The sequence below is a fragment of the Carcharhinus amblyrhynchos genome, chromosome 24 (assembly GCF_965287045.1).
Source record: "Carcharhinus amblyrhynchos chromosome 24, sCarAmb.v2.hapA, whole genome shotgun sequence".
Lineage (NCBI taxonomy): Eukaryota > Metazoa > Chordata > Chondrichthyes > Carcharhiniformes > Carcharhinidae > Carcharhinus > Carcharhinus amblyrhynchos.
In genome coordinates, this window is record NC_137347.1 from 36,303,996 (window position 1) to 36,321,067 (window position 17,072).

Here is a 17,072-nt window from a genome sequence, read left to right on the forward strand (position 1 = left end):
TTGGTATTCACATAAAACAGGTGTACTTTGACACAGGCTGAAAATTATCTATTGGGTAGGAAAATTCTGATTTGGTATCACTCAAAAGTTGACTATGGAATATCTTTGCAAAGTCTTCAGCTATCTCAAGCCCATCTAGCTTGAGATACAGACATACCCATATGGCTATGGGTATGTCTTTCAATTGATGGTTGATCGCTGGACAGGCTTAGAGTCAGCTAACATTGAATTTAAGATGGTATTGCAGTAAACAATATTCGAAAGACTTTGGATATGTATCTGAATTAATCCTATTTCAAATTCATAGTCAAAAAAGAGCAACATGGCTATGGAAATATGCTGAAAGTATCAACTGACAAGTGATTATGAGCTTTAATATCCTTTTTGAAGCAACTCTAGTAAGAACTAAAGCAAGTTAATTTTCAGTGCAACAGTTAAAGTACAGGCACTACTATAGCTAATATTTTAAAATTCCAAGAGATCATCTGGCTACTTACTTCAGATTGGATAACTTTTATTAGGAAGAATATGTGGTACACTGTCCTTGCAATAATACCAAGCTGCCGACAACGTTCTAGGAAGGAATCCAAAGAGGGATCCATTCTCCGTTGCAACTTGCTCCAAAATAGAGTGAGTTCCCTTTGCAGAAAATGAAAGGAACAATTATTTTCTGTTTCCAGAGTTAAACCCAGAAGCGATTTTTTAGAAAGTGACAGCATAACCAGATTCCACTCACTGCATGTAGCCAAAAATAGATTGCCTCTCCTGGGTATACTCCAGCTAGATCATGCACAGAAACAAATCAAGTAACTACAGAGGACATCTGCTTAACTGTTACAAATTTTCATCCATGATGACTACATGCATTGAACAGGAACCAAAATATAATTTAAAACATTAAATGTAACATGACAAAACAATTCTGGTTAACTTATAAATGTTTCCCCCAGTGAGAAGTTGAAACAGACAGGTCAAATGGCATTAGCTTTGGTCTCTGATCGATGCTGAGTTAGATAATCACAACAATGGCAGCGAGAGTGACTACATTTGGCTTAAGGTTTCTGGGTTAGGAAGAAGGAATATCAACTTGAGTTTCCACTGTTTCTGGATAGCAAACATCAGTTGAGGCTAGGATCAGAATCAGCTATGATGCTATATATGGTTAATACTGCACTGATCCTGTGCCAATCTTGGCTCAAATGTGCATTTATGCTAGTATGAGGAAGAACTAAAGATGTTGTTAGATACATCTATTGGGACATCTTTTAATCCTGAAAAGCTCAATTTTTTTTTTTGTCTGTACTGAGTACCAGAGGTCAATTTTATAGATTCTCTCTGAACTGCCATTGGAATGGAGTCCCCCGGGCCCTGACTGCCACATTACAGCAAAATCCCAACAAACAATTTACATCTTCAGCAGAGGGGAATGTCAAAGATAATAAGCTATAGTTACTGTTTCAAAGCAGAGGTAAAACATGCTCAATCTAATCAGTTCACAAATACACTGGTAATCAACAAAACACCCCCTGTATAACTTCACTGCCACTGGGTCAAAATTCTGGAAGTCCCCTCCTATCAACACTGGGAGTGTTCTTACAACACGTGGACTGCAGCGCTTGAAGAAGGGAGTTCACCATCACCCTCAAGAGGAATTAGGGTTCAGCAACAAATGCTGACATAATCAGTGATGCACATATCCCATGAACAAATTTTAAAAACCCACAGAAATACAAGAGAAACAACTAAAAAGACAATGGAAACAAATACTTAACATGCCAGGCAGTGGAATACTTAATATACAGTGCTAAAATCTCAGTAACAGCCCTGCATGTGAATAAACATGCACATATTCATGCATCAGCTACCATGATTATGTAAAGCACTAATCAACTAAAACTTACCAAGAGCAATAGACACTTTCCTGTTGCAACTGATGGGTAAGGAACGTTGTACATAGGACAAAGGCAGCATTATCCTGGCCTTCGGACTCCAAGTTACAAATAATATCCAGTACTTCCTTGCAATCAACATGTGCAATCTATCGGAAACAAAGTTTCAAATGTTAGAATGGATAATCTTTCTGATTCCAATTTGAACATATTAACTCAAAAGTTTGCTCCAAACCCTACTTGATAACAGACAGCCTCCAAATGCTGCTGAAAATGATGCTTATTAACATCAAGTTCTTTGCCTCATTCTCCAAATACGTTAGAACATTGCAAGATCACAAAACAAATATAGATAAGGAAGCCCATTCAAGCAGTGTTCCCAAAACACCCTTCAAACAACAATGAATTCCTAGAATGATCATGGATTTTTACCTCCACTAGTCTGCCTGGACTGTTTCATATGCTGATTAATTTTGCAAATGAAATCTAAAACATCTATCCCAAAAATGCTTTGCACGATCTTGAATGTGGATTTTATCCCATCATGCTCTCAGAGTCAAACTCTAGGTTTGGCTTTTCTATGCGCCATCCAGTTAAGCTACATTTATCAGAACATCTTTCAAACCCGAAAAGCTCAAATTTCTTTTGTCTTATAATTTTGTACTGAGTAGCAGAGGCCACTCTTGTAGGTTCTCTCTGAACTGCCAGTTGACATGACAAACTGGGCCTTGATGCCACAGTGTTTACATTTGAACCATTTACCTAAACTAATCTATTATTTTTGTGAAAATGTCATGAATACAATGGGGATCTACTTTTCCTGATGAACCTCCCAGAACATGGAGATCCAATTCTAGAAACAAATTTTCTGGCTGTACACATGATCAAATAAAAGATTTTTTTTTTACCTCTTTTGCTGCTTCCTCATTGGGTCCCATTGCGCAGAGACAAGTGAGGTAGATTTGTCGAAAAGCACCTTTTCTGTTAATTTCTGAATTTTCTGCACAACACTTTGCAAGCAGTGTGGCATCAAACTTGCGATCTGCCTTCATCAGATGTTTAATGCGCATCTCAAGGAACGTAGGCCCCTCTTGGATCAAGTAATTGTTTACTATATGAACAGAAAAAAATCGTCAGACCATAACGTATACCTTGGATGATGCATGCTTGATGACTATACCTTGACATTAGAAAAAACTAATTTCCCAATCCCATTTTCTCTCTTTCTAGTCCCAAGACCTCTCCTTGGCTAGTCTTGAAACTACCCTTCATTTCAGCAATCGCAGCTATTTGGTACACAATTTTAAAAACTACTCATTCAGGGGGTTTCGGCATCGTTGGCCAGGCCAGCATTCATTGCCCATTCCTAATTATTCTCGAGGGGGTGGTGGAGAGCTGCTTTGTTGAACCTCTGCAGCCCTTGTGGTGTAGGTACACCCGGAGTGCTATCACAGAGGTTGCTCCAGAATTTTGACATAGCAACGGTGAAGGTACGTCGATATAGATCCAAGTCAGGATAGTCAGCGGCTTGGATGGAAATTTCCAGGTGGTGGCGTTCCCATACATCTGCTGACTTTGTCCTTCTAAATGATAGCAGTCATGGATTTGGAAGGTGCTGCACCTTGCAGTGCTGCCACTGTGCACCCATGGTGGAGCAAGTGAATGCTTGTGAATGGATAGCTTTGCCTGGATGCTGTCAAACGCCTTGAGTGTTTCAGTTGCCTTTATCCAGGCAAGTGGAGGGTATGTCATCACACTCCTAATTTGTGCCTTGTAGATGAAGAGGCTTTGGAAAATCAAATGGTGACTTACTTGACACAGGATACCTAGCCTCTCACCTGCTTATGTAGCCACAGTATTTATATGGCTAGTCCAGTTCAGATGGTCAATGGTAATCTTCAGGATGCTGACACTGGGGGATTCAGTATCAGCAATGCATTGAGTATCAAGGGGCAATGGTTGGATTCTTTCTTGGGGCCTGGCACTTGTGGTACAAATGTTTCGACGCAATTATCAGCCCACGCATGGATATTGTCCAGATCTTGCTGGATTTGGACATAGACCACTTCAGTGCAAGTCAATCCCCATTTCTGACTTTATGATGGAAGGAAGGTCACTGCTAAAGAAGCTGAAGATGACACTACCCTGAGGAACTGAGATGATTGATAATAGTCCCAATGCTTCTGAAGGAAATTGTTCAAGGAAAGCAAACCATTCCAGTTAACAAAGCATTCCAGTAAGTTAGATATTCAAGCACAATATAAAAGGCCAAACAAAATCTAATCAACCTATAACTTTATTTCACTATCCTCCCAGAAATAAAAAATGTTCCTATAAACTAGTTATTCATTATAATGGTTATACAAAGTATTTAAACTGTACTAGAAAACGGTTCCTTTTATGCAAAAAGAACCAAATATATTTAAATGGTAATATTTTTCATATAAAATTAGTAAGTCTTTTAAAAATCTTTGTTTCATATTGGAAAAAAATACTACAAACAAAAAAAGTTGAAGAGGAGATCTATGGTCTTTTATATTACACGATAGCTGGAATCTCAGTATTCCTCCAGGAGGCAGCAGCAGCAGGAGTCTAGCTTTGAACAAAACTGTTCCCATTGGTTAAATATTCTTGCCAGGAAGCCAATGGGATTCTGAAGGAGAAAAAAATCCCATGATCCACAATTTGATAGTATAAGACCGCTGGAAGGACATATTCAAATAAACACAATGAAGAATGATTGGGGTGTTCAGGTATAGTTGTGGTAATTAAATCTTCTAGTCTACAATACAAGGCAAATGCATCTTCCCTCATATCCTGCAGGTTTACAAATCTGGCACAATTGCTTACAAAGACAATACATTCAGCAGTTTCCTCAGTAACTCGGTTCTTTTAGTCAGTATACAACAGTATTGCATATCATAATGCAGTAGGTTCAATTCTGAGTTAACCTGAGCAAAGCAGCAAGTTGGTGTGCTGCAATTGGACTAGATGCCCTCCAAGCTGTGTAATTTGAGTGGGTGGGTGGGTGGGTGGGGGGAGACAAGACCAAAGGGAAAGACAGAAAATCAGCCCAGTGCTTGCTATTCAATGACTCTTGTTGGGTAGTACCTAGCATCCATGCAATCAATCAGCAACTGTCAATGTTTGAAAGAGAGCAAAAGGAATTCTGCTACATTAAGCTGCCTATCTGCAAACACACCCAAATTTTCAAATGGGAAATAAGTTAGAAATGGGAAAATAAAAGCAGCATAGGAGTAAAGCTTGTCTACATTTTGGAAAATAAGCAAGTTAACTCGTATGTAAGTAGGCTGTATCATTCTATCCCATGGCTGCAAAATCAGACTGAATCAGAGCGCACGGGCTCTTCGGGACAGATATCCATTTGATCCCACTTCTCTGTTGTTGCCCAAACTTTAATTTTTTTTCCCTTCTAGACTTTAGTACTGCTGGAAAAAGCGCTATTTTGTCAAGTCTTTTCATCTTGTACCCATCAAGGCAATTTTCAACATAGAGAAACAAATTGATACTGTACCAGAAGACAGTCTTAGAGTCTAATGCAAGTTTACCTGCACTGGTCAATATACATATATTCATACAGTTTCATGTATTAAGATCAGCCACACCTTATAAACAAGCCATTTGCTCACCATGCAAGCTTGATGATGAAGTAGGGCATGCATTAAAGGGATTCTGCAGGATAATGGCTACCCTGATCAGATGACTGCTCATTATTTCATCCAAACTCTGGAATGGGGCTAAGGCCACCACTTTCAGCCCTGAAAAGTGCCCAGTCTACTTCAGATTACTCTGGATAGCAAAGGTAGCTCCAAAATGTGAGCAATTAAAACAAGCTGTTTCACACTGTTACTATGCAGTAGCAACACAAGTGGTATTGGCCATTAATAGATGCTGCTGTGAAGCCAAAAGACATTCTGCTTATCACACAGTAATGTGGTACATGAACTTCAGTGCCAGTGTGATGCTTGGTGTGGAAGCTGTAGGTCTCAAAGACTGGCAGATTGTAACTAGTATGCCCCTTCCTCTGTTTGCAAAAAGGTACAATACCCAGCCAATCTGTACTTAAGCTCAAAACAATGTCGAACATTAGATGTAGTTCCATGAATGGACAACATTTGCTATATTATTGTGTGCTGACAGATCAATTTAAGATGGTCAGCCAGGCTCAGAGTGGCACATTTGCACATACTGGAAATGACATAATACATAGGGCCATGTTCTCTGCAGACAGGTAGAACACGTACACACACTGCACCTGTTTCAGCCAACAAAATAAGTGACAGCCATTTGTTCATTCATTCATCAGGACAATACCCTGACTAAAGTCAAGCTGGCTGGTTTAAATTTCAAATGTAACTAATTGGCAGTTAACTGTCAATCAATCATTGTCAACTGATGCATTCTCCACAGCAATGGCTCTGCCAGTGCCCACTTGCCAACCAATAAGCACATTTTTCATGGTGTAAATTTGATGGTTCCCTTGCAAGACAAAAAAGTCCCCTTTTCAGTAATACTCAAATTCTGTATTACCAAACAACTACTTTTAGTCATTATCAAGTTCTTTTTAATAATAAGAAAAAGAATGTCACCATCCTTTCAACAATACATTCCAGATCACTGGCAAAAGAACCAGAGGTGACATGAAAGAAATTTGCACACGTCTGTGCCTTCTGCTTGTCAACCATTCTATAACCGGAAGCACTTGCTCATTTACTCTTAATTCAAGATTTTAAGTACCATTATCAAGTCTCCTAACTGCTTTACTTCAAAAGACTACCACCAGCTTCTGCAGTCAGTACACATTAAGTGAAGCCCTTTATCCCAGCATTTCTCTACTACGTGCCCTTCAAAACCCACCCACAAGGCTGGATTTATCTTCTATCTTTTTGTTTATGAGGAAGCCTCCGCAACTTCCACACACTCTTCCTGCAGTAACCTAGGATGCATCTCAAGCAGACAGGGTGACCTTTCTACTTGGAGCCCTGCCAACTATTTTAGTATCTCCTTTTTGGCTATTTTACTCCTATCCAATGTTGTTAAACTGCTTCCTCCTTTACTGTCACTTTGGCAGCATTCTCCTTTGTGAAAGCAGGTGCAAAGTGCTCTTTAACAGCTCAGCTATGCCTTTTGTCACATATTTTTGATTCCCAAATCAATTGGTGCTCGAGATATTTTCGGGCTCCTTTTCGAGTTAGCCATTAATCTGCTCATACTCTCTTTGCACCTTGCATTTCTTTTCTCAAATCTACTTTGCTTTTTGTAGTCAACTTGGTCCTATTGTATTATGTACTCATAATTGCTATAATTTATTTATTTTGTATAACTGAAGCTCTAATCCCTTTTCCAGTTGTTTATCCATACAATTGTGTACAAAAATGAAAGCCACTCTGCTTCATGTTCCAGGTCTTGAATGAAACCATTTAGCTGAATTCAGGCTGCAAAATCATTAATGTTATTGCATAGAAGCTACCAAATCCGCAGATCAGATTCGAAATCGCAGGCTGGGTAATTAAACCTCCATTCTAACTTTCCATAAGTATCAATTAGGCTTTCATATACATTCTCAATTAGAGGTGGGCAAGATGATGGGATTGCAGCCTCTGAACTCTGGTGTGGTTAGATGAGCTCATCTACTGCATATCTTTTGAGGTTGAACTGCTAATTTTGGAAAGGCAAAGTCTGACACAAATACCACCCATGAAGTTGCCTCTTGTTGGTGGTGCAGGTTGATCTCTGCTGGCACTTGTTTGCTGGGCAACGTTTGCTTTGGACACTGTAGTGGCAAACTCCTGCACACAATCGGTGTCACCATTTGCATCCGTTGTCAGCTAGAGTTTTCCCATTTGTCATGATTGACATCATGGGCTTTCAAGTTTCTTTCGATAGCATCCCTGACTCAGACTTTAAGTGCCTGTTGGGTCTCCTAACATGGATTACCTCCCCTTATTGCATACTAATGGGATTGAGGCCATTTTCCATTCAGTGCACATAACCAGGCCAGTGAAGCCTTTTGCACTTTATTGGTACTAGCATTCTTGGCATGTTTACCCTAGAAAGGGCTAATTCATTGGTGGCTTTATCTTTCAATGTGAAAGGACACATCATTGACACAAGAAATCAAAGCTATTGAGCCTCTGTTCTTGGCAGCTTCATACTGTTGATATGTGTCATGCAGAAATATGCTGAGGGCCAAATGAGTTTTTTTCCCTCATGCCTGTTAGGTTGCTAGCTGCATTTCACTGTAGATTGGAGGTAGCAAAATTTGCTGATATCTTCCAATGGCGCATGCTTGTGTCTGATCACAAAACAAAAACACAACCTTGTCCCACAGTTGCAGTTCTTTTGACAGTGATGATGCAGAACATGGTAAGCATAGGCTAGGTGATCAATGTTACCTTTGAAGCCAAATTCTCTTTACTGAATACTGTCCAGTACAAAGAATAAATTATCACAATATGGATGCATTTCATATCAAAGTGTGTACAGTAACTATTAGCTGAATATATATGAATATGCACACATACTAATTAGGATCAGGAGTAGGCCATTCAGCCCCTGGAGTTTGCTCCACCGTTTAATACGGTCATGGTTGATCTGAATATGGCCTTGACATCTCCTTCAGCCTACTCCAAATAGCTTTGACTCCCTTGTTAGTCAAGAATTTGTTCACGACTGCCTTACAAATGTGTTCAATGACACTACCTCCATTGCTCTCTGGAGAAGACTCCAAAGATTCTCAACTGTCAGAGAAACCATTGTTTCTGATCTCCATCTTAAATGGGAGACACATTTTTAAATTGTCTGCTAGTTCTAGTCTCACCCAGAAGGGGAAACATTCATCTCAGCATGCAGCTGGTGAAGTTCTTTCAGAATCTCATGCTGACATGACCTCTCAATCTAAATGCCAATGGATATAGGCCCACCATCTCCAACCTTTCCTCATGGGATAAACCAGCCACACATTTCCACACCCCTCCTGCCCAATTCCAGGTGTCAGTCAAGTGAATTTTCTCTGAACTGCTTCTAATGCATTTATATCCTTTCTTAAGGGACCAAAACTGTATATAGTACACTACATGTGGTTTTACCAATGCCCAGCGAAAATGAAGCAAAACATCCTCACTTTTATGCTCCATTCCCATTGCAGTAAAAGATAACATCCTATTCGCCTTCCTAATCACTTGTACTAGCATACTAACCTTTCCTGATTCATGTACTAGAACACCCAGATCCCTTGGTACAGTGTTATAATCCCCAATTAAATATTCTATTTTTCCTGTGAAAATTCACATTTTCCACTTCATGTCCACTTTTTTGCCCACTCACTTAGCCCACATCCTTTTGCACACTGCTTATGTCCTCCTCATAATTTGCTTCCCTTTGTCTCATCAGAACATTTAACCATATATTCTGTCCCTTGATATACACATACCAGGAAGCTTGGGACCGGATGTGTACTGTTTTTTGTCCCTGGATTTTGGATCCTGCGCTGGGAGGGTAGGGGGATTAGGATAACTTAGGGCTGAACTGATTTCTCCACCAAGCTGGACTCAACCAGGCAGGAGAAAGGAAGGGATGAGGAACAGACCAGGCCAATCTCAAATGTTAATCCTCAAGGGTAGGGGATCAGCATGCCATAAGCCAGATGTGATGGATAGCAATGCCTGATGGCCACTGGAGTTTCCAGGGAACTGGCTTTTGGATCCTTTGGGATTTTGAGACATCAGATAAGGGGTGATGTTAGGTGTACTGCAAATAGTTAAGGCCCAAACTGTGGCACTTGACTCAACTTGCCATCCTAAAAATGACCTGTTTATGTCAATTCCTGTTAACTATCCCATCCATGCTAATATGTTACCCTCCACGCCACAAGCTGTTAATAACAACAACTGATGTGGCACCTTGTCAACTGCCTTCTGGAAATCAGAGTACAGCACACCCCATTATCCACGTTGCTTGTTACATCCTCAAAAGAATTCCAATAAATTTTCGTCAAACATGATTTCTGTTTCACAAAATCACGGTGACTCTTAGCAATTGTACTGAGATTTTCCAACTGCCCTGCCATAATATCCTGAAGAATAGATTCCAGCAATTTCCCTATGGCAGATGTCAAGATAACTGGCTTGTATTCCCCACTCAGTCTCCTTTTCTTGAATTCAGGAATCAGAATCACTATTTTCCAATCTGATGGGACCTGTCCAGAATCTAGGGAATTTTGGAAAATTAAAACCAATACATGCTTCCATCTCAGCAGCCTCTCTTTTAAACTCAAGGATGAAGTCCATCAGGATCTGAGGACTTTTACAAGGGGTCCGCTTTGACAAAGGATCATCTGGACTCAAAACATCAGCCCTTTTCTCTCCTTACAGATGCTGCCAAACCTGCTGAGATTTTCCAGAGTTTTCTCTTTTGGTTTCAGATTCCAGCATCAGCAGTAATTTGCTTTTATACAAGGACCCGAGGACTCGTCAAATTTTAGTTCTAATAATTTTCAGTACCCTTTCCCAAGAGATTATAATCGTTTTATGTTCCTTCCTCCCTTTCACCTTCTGATTCACAATTATTGCTGGATGTTACTTATATCCTCAACAATGAAGATGTAAAATCTCTGTTCAGTTCATCCACCATTACTTTCCATTAATTCCACATTCTCACTCTCTAGAGGACCACTGCTCACTTCACCTACTTTTTTCCTTTCAAATATCTACAGAAACTCTTAATATCTGTTTATAGCTAGCTTGCTCCCTCCTGATTAAATCTTTGTCATTTTCTATTCTTTATATTTTGTCCAATCTTGTAACTTGCCACTCATCTTTTTGGAATTGTATGCTTTTTCTTTCAATATGACATTATCTTTAACTTCTTCAGTTTGCCACGTTGAGTGTCCTTCCCTTAAAGGCTCTCTCACCAGAATGCTAATTTTGCATATTCTGAAATATCACCTTAAATGGCTGTCAGTGTATCACTACTGACTTAGCTATTAACCTAATTTCCCAGTTCATTTTAGCCAGCTCTGTCTTCATACCTTGTTTAAAGCACTAGTCTTTGATTCATTCCCCCCACTTTCAAACTGGATGTGAAAACCAATCATATTGTCATCATTGCCACCTCAGGGTGCCTTCATGAAGTCATAAATTAATCTCACTGTTCTAAGAGACTGCCCCAAAAACACTATGGGGGGATTTTTTCCATCCGCCCACCAAAGGAATCAGAGTGGGCAGGGGGTGGACCATGCAATGGTCCGCTTATCTCAGGTGGGATTTTCTGTTTTTGGGGCAACCTCGGCCAGAAATTATGAATTAATTATCCACGTGACCGTTGCCAATCTGATTTGTCCAATTTATATGTAGATTTAAAGCCACTGTGATCATCGCTTTCTCACAAGCCTCTACTGCTTATTCCTGTATGCCCTCTTAGTGTGGTTATTGTTTGGGACCTACAAACCACTCCCACATGTCACTTCTTACCCTTTACTGATCATACAATTTAAACATGTATACAACATGAATTATTTGCAGGAGGATAGTCTGTAAAGAAAATCATTGTGAAGCTAAATCATTGCTTACCTTCTTCTGTTTCTGTTGGCTGCTTGGAAAGTATGCACTGAAGGACTGGATTTTTCCAAGCCCCACCCTCGCTAGCAATAGCAACAAGTGCCTGCAGTTCATTATGCCCAAATTCCAGCAATACATTGTGAGAATCCTGTCAAAAAGACAATGATAATTTAAGGGTACAGATACAAGATACTGAATAGGTGCGTGTTGCTCGGCTTTATTCTGTCAGCAAGGTCACCAGCAAACTTATTCAAAAGTGAATTAAAACTAGACTGCACGAGTCAATTGTAACAACAGACGTTTATTCTGTTTTTGGAATTCACATCACGTTTTAGATCATTTATTTTCAACAACTTGATTAGGTTTGAAACCAACAGCAATTTTGCAGTGACATCACTGCTTATTGCTAAACCGTACTGAACTTTCATGCCATTTTTCACACTCAAAGCATGAAACTGTTACAACTTTATATGTGCTGTGCTACAACTGAATGAAATAAAATGAGCTTCATTAAATAAATCTATTGTGATGTAAATCACAGGGCCTATTTTATAATGCGTGCTTCATAGTAAACACAGGAACTGCCAGACTGAGCAGCTTTGTAATCAAATGCATAGTAATGTGTAAAGAGTGGCTCATTAATCCATCGACAGTTTCCTATGCTTGCAGATATTTCACTCTACAAGGGGTTTTTTTTTGACTCCATGAACAGTACGCATGACCCGGAACAACTTATTGATATGCCAAAAATATCCTTCAGTGGAAGCAATTTTTTCCATTTACTACGCCCAAGTTTTATTCCGTAAAGGAGATGATCTAGGACATGCTGAAAAACACTCGGCTGAGTAAAAGCTTCGAGAATAATCACCATTCAATCTTAAAAAAAATGTGCGCAATTTCGTAATCAATAGAAGCATGTCATATAAAATGTCAGTCGGTTTAGCCATGATATTTTGTACTACAAAATATTTCTGGGGAAATATTTTCTCACTTGCTGCCAGTTTATGTCAGCAATTTTTCCTCTTTCTCCTGCAGATGCGAGCATAAAGTTCCATAGGTATTGATTTCCCTCTGCTTTGTCACCCATTATTGGCATGTGACTTTAAGTAACACATTTGACATTAGGAAGCGTCACAAATGAGCCAGGTCATCTCATGTTTGCATTTATTTCCAGCAGCAGTTTCTGGGTGCAATCAGGAGTGGGATCCCTGCACCAAATCGAACTGCAGTTCTCCAACGACTACCTTGGTTAAAATCACAGTTTGGGGAAATTGTTCCACGTCATTTAGCTAAATTATGCATAACAGCTCCTAAATGCAGAGATAACAGATGAAAGCAGGAGACAGGAAAAACATTTCCTTACTTCAACCCCCAATTGTACCGTTTTTAGCCTGCATGCAAAGTGCTCAACAGAGAAGTCAAAAAGCAACTCAACCATTTCACATGGGGCAAAATTCATCAGTTCACAAGTAAGCCTTTTAAGAAAAAGCTACGCATTAATATTTGCGCAAGCCTCAAGTGTGGCACTTGATGCAAAAGCCAGAAGCTTGCGCATTCACACCTTCTTTTGGACTGAGTATGTGAACTAAGCTGGCACAGAACAGGCCTGATAATAGTGCTACAATCATTGGAATTGCCATCCTTTAGATCAGTAGCTAGACAAAGGTCCTATCTGCCTGTTCTGGAGAATGAAGATCCTATCCATGGGTCTTACTCAAAAAGCAAGATGTCCTGCCCCAAAATTTTCCTTCAACCGATACAAGCAAGCTACTATAAACTGGTTAATACAGCTCATTGTGGTGTGTGGAATGTTGCTACATTTGCCACAAGTAAATACCTACACCAAAGCTCTAAAGGTGGTTTATTTAGTGCAGACAGAAACAAAATTATTAAGTCCAATATGGCTCTTCAGAAAAAAAATCATTGAACTGGGGACATCTCCCCACAGATGCTGCCTGACTTGCTGGGCATTTCCCATGTTTTTCCATTTCGCTTTTATGATTTTAGTTCAAATGGTCACTTCAATTAATAAGCTTTGGAAGGTATTAAGCATAATGAGCATCAATACACAAACAGATAGATGAAAACTCCAATTATTGATTTCACGAAAATTAGAGCCTTACTTAGAGCTTAAACATAAGATTTAACAAAAACCCTGCCACTTCCAACTGATCACTCACCTGCAATGTCTGTTGCAGCTGCTGCCATACTTCTTGTGGGACCTCTTTTTCAGATAGTGACAATAGTAGTTCAAAACAACTCCTAAAATGTTAAACAGGGTTAAGAAACATGAATGAGATATTCAAGAATTCAAGGTTCAAGAATTCTTCAACTGAAGGTATTAACATCTCTGGCAAGAAAACAAAAAAAAATCTATGTACCCCATCTGGAAATAAAGCATATTTATTTTGCTGCCAGTATGATTAAGAAGTTTTCAAGTGTAATTTACTCTGCCATAGAGTATCAGGTACCACAAGGTATTGCACCAGCAAACCTGGCCAAAAATTGATTGAGGGAATGCATGGACAAGCACTGGAACCATCGAACAGCATTGCTGTTTTGTATTTTCAAAATATCACAGACCTTACCTAGGTATTTTGGTAGTTTTACATATTTCACTTATTAATACAGGCAGTTATTCTTTCTCCAACTATATGTTTGGATGCATAAACCAATGTATCACCTGATATCCATTTAGTAATGTTATTAATGATACAAAGAGCACTGCACAAATCTTTCCTCAAGAGATCAAAATTAATTATCAACCACAAAATTAGCTAGAGTCAAGATGGTAAAGGGTAAACTATCCTAGTACAATTATTACAATACACAAGCTATCAGCAGCTCCATTTTCATAGAAAAACACTAAAATACAGAAACACTTACACTGATAATCGATTGAGTACAAAATTAATATGAGCACACTCCGTGGTCAGGTAAGGCCTTGCGCTTGTGTAGCTCTGGATAGAAATCCGATAGACCTCCAACAAGGGCAGGAGCTCTTCAGAAGCTTTGCATTTCTCACCATATTGTACCAAGATCTATGGCAAAAAAAAAAGTAACTGGTCATTACAGTGCCCCAATTGTCAAACTAGCTTCCCAGATGATACAGTACTTCAGCAATCTACAAACACACATGGAAACATTTTAAAAACTCTGCTTTTAATCTACACACCAAGTTAAAAAATCCCTAGTCAGCCAACATGTTTGAACACCTTCCATTGGCCAGAATCAAAGCAGCTTTGGCAAGAACTGATGCACAATCATAACTGGAACAAAGCAGCAGCACAAGGGATTAAGTTAAGCAAGATGGTAGTGGTTCAGAGTTCCAATGTCCATTTAGTTTCCAAATATTATTTCACCCTATTTTCCCCAGATTGTACGCTCGAGGTCCGATTCTTTTTCTTCCACAACAGAAAGCGGCTTCTAACTGGACAAGCTGCCAATTCACATTGTATTAAAGTTCCATCCTAGTCATATTAGGTTTACAAAATAGTTCTCAATTCTACCAACGAAAATGCATTTCTATCACCTATATGCTCCGAAAATCCCAAAATTAAAACAAATGCAACTAAAAATTGTTTTTAACCTTAGGATTGCTTACCATCAATTCACAGTTTCGGCACTGTTGACAACCACATATCTAGCAACATAACGAATGAGTGAAGGCTCACTCATTTTGTGGTTGCAAAGCCTGAACATTTGCTTCTGCTGCCTGTTCAAGGTGCAGATTCGGTTCAATGCACTTGGGTCACGATACAAAGTAGTATCATACCATCACCAGCAATGCAAGAAATCAACTTGACAGTTTCAAGTCAACTACAAATAATTTTTCCGATTTTCAGAAACAAATTGAAAGAAAAAAAACACCCTGGGTATTTCAGAGAAATAAGGTTCGATAGCTGCTGGCACACAGACCAAAAGCAACGTCTGAAATCAAGTTCTGCACTGACACTGGCTTGTCATCATTTGCTCCAAAGTTATACTTTAAACTGAAACGTAAGCACAAGTCAGTCTTGCAATTTTCATACCCCAAAATGTTTCATGAGACAACCCATACTTGTATATTCAAAGTAATTAAACATCAAAGGCACTTCACAGGAGCACTATAAAACAAAATACATATTGACCCATAAGGAGGTATCAAATCAGATGTTTTAAGGAATGTTTTAAAGGAGGAAAGTAGAGAAAACTCCAGGGCTTGGGGCCCAAACAACTGAAAGCAGGTTAATGGCTGGGTGATTACAACTGGGGATGTACACTGACTAAGAACACATCTTAGCTTTGAGGATGGGGCTTAGAGAGGTAGGGAAGTGCAAGGCTATGCAGGAATTTAAAAACAAGCATGAAAATTTTAAATCCAATCACTGCTAGACTGGGAGCCAAAGCAGGTTAGCGAGCAAAGGGACAAGTTCAGACAGGCTTGGCTTCGGAGAAACACAAGTTTATGGAAAACAGAATGTGGGACGTCAACCAGGAATATGTTGGAACCGTCAGTCAAGAGGTAACAAGGCATGAAATGAAGGTTTAAAGTTTATTATTAGTGTCACAAGCAGGCTTACATTAACACTGCAATGAAGTTACTGTGAAATTCTCCCAGTCGCCACACTCTAGCACCTTTTCAGATCAATGCGCCTAGCCAGCACATCTTTCAGACTGTAGAGGAAACCCACGCCAACATGGGGAGAACATGCTTACAAATAACAACATGAAACAGCTACATGTATAGACTCCCACAGTAAATGAAGAAAACACTTTTGTACTGGTTTGCTATCAGTAAGGCTGCCAATACGCACATAAATATTTACTTAACTTTCAGCAGACAGCAAGATTAGCAGTAAGGAATGAATACAACTGATGCTCATCAAGGCTGTTTTATTTTCAGTTTATCAGAGGAAAACACCAGAACTGACTCACTTTCCTTATGTCATTAGAGTCTGAACTCAGTACTCATTTGTGGCACAGCATTTCCTTGCTGCATTATAGTGCTTCCGTGCATAGCAAGCAACGTTTAAAGTGTGGTTCAAGGCCACATAGTCATACATACTTTCAAAAGAGTGGACTGCAATCTTGAGACATTATTTATGTTCAGTGATTTCCTTTCCAAATTAAGGCTTTTTTAAAAAATGAACTCAAGTTATCTAAAATGCAAACAAGGCATGCACATTCTTAGTAATGCAAATGTGGAAAGATATTTTAGTTTTAAAATCACAACACCATCTGAGGTGCACACCTCAATGCGGAATGCAACTTTTGAAGTGTAGTGTATTCAACAGGAAGCGTAATGTATTCAGCAGAAAATAGGAACATCTCGTACTTATTTGCAGTTTAATTATAGGAACCTTATTACATTGAAGCACAGTTACTGAGAGCAAGTTACATAAGCATTTCAATTTAAAGTACAGACATTCAAATTTTTGATGGAAATGCTAACAGAAAATCATATGCTGGCATAGAAGCATCATTTCTCCAATGGATTGGAGAAATGGGACTTATGAAGGTTTGACAGAGGTTTTCAAAATCACGAGGGGCCTGGATGGAGTAGATAGGGAAAAACTATTCCCATTGGCAGAGAACATCAATTTATATCAAGAGATCTAGGGGT

At 39.3% G+C, this 17,072-nt stretch overlaps 1 protein-coding gene across 1 annotated transcript in view; it reads right to left on the minus strand.

The window, feature by feature from the left end:
• rlf (RLF zinc finger) overlaps nucleotides 1-17,072 on the minus strand; it is a 68,930-nt gene that overhangs the window by 11,454 nt on the left and 40,404 nt on the right. The window contains exons 2-7 of the mRNA XM_080211520.1: nucleotides 14,354-14,508; nucleotides 13,648-13,729; nucleotides 11,480-11,615; nucleotides 2,798-3,000; nucleotides 1,902-2,038; nucleotides 498-639 (exon numbers count right to left, since the gene is read on the minus strand). Of these exons, the coding sequence (XP_080067646.1) occupies nucleotides 498-639; nucleotides 1,902-2,038; nucleotides 2,798-3,000; nucleotides 11,480-11,615; nucleotides 13,648-13,729; nucleotides 14,354-14,508 (855 nt within the window). The remainder of the gene's footprint in view (nucleotides 1-497; nucleotides 640-1,901; nucleotides 2,039-2,797; nucleotides 3,001-11,479; nucleotides 11,616-13,647; nucleotides 13,730-14,353; nucleotides 14,509-17,072) is intronic.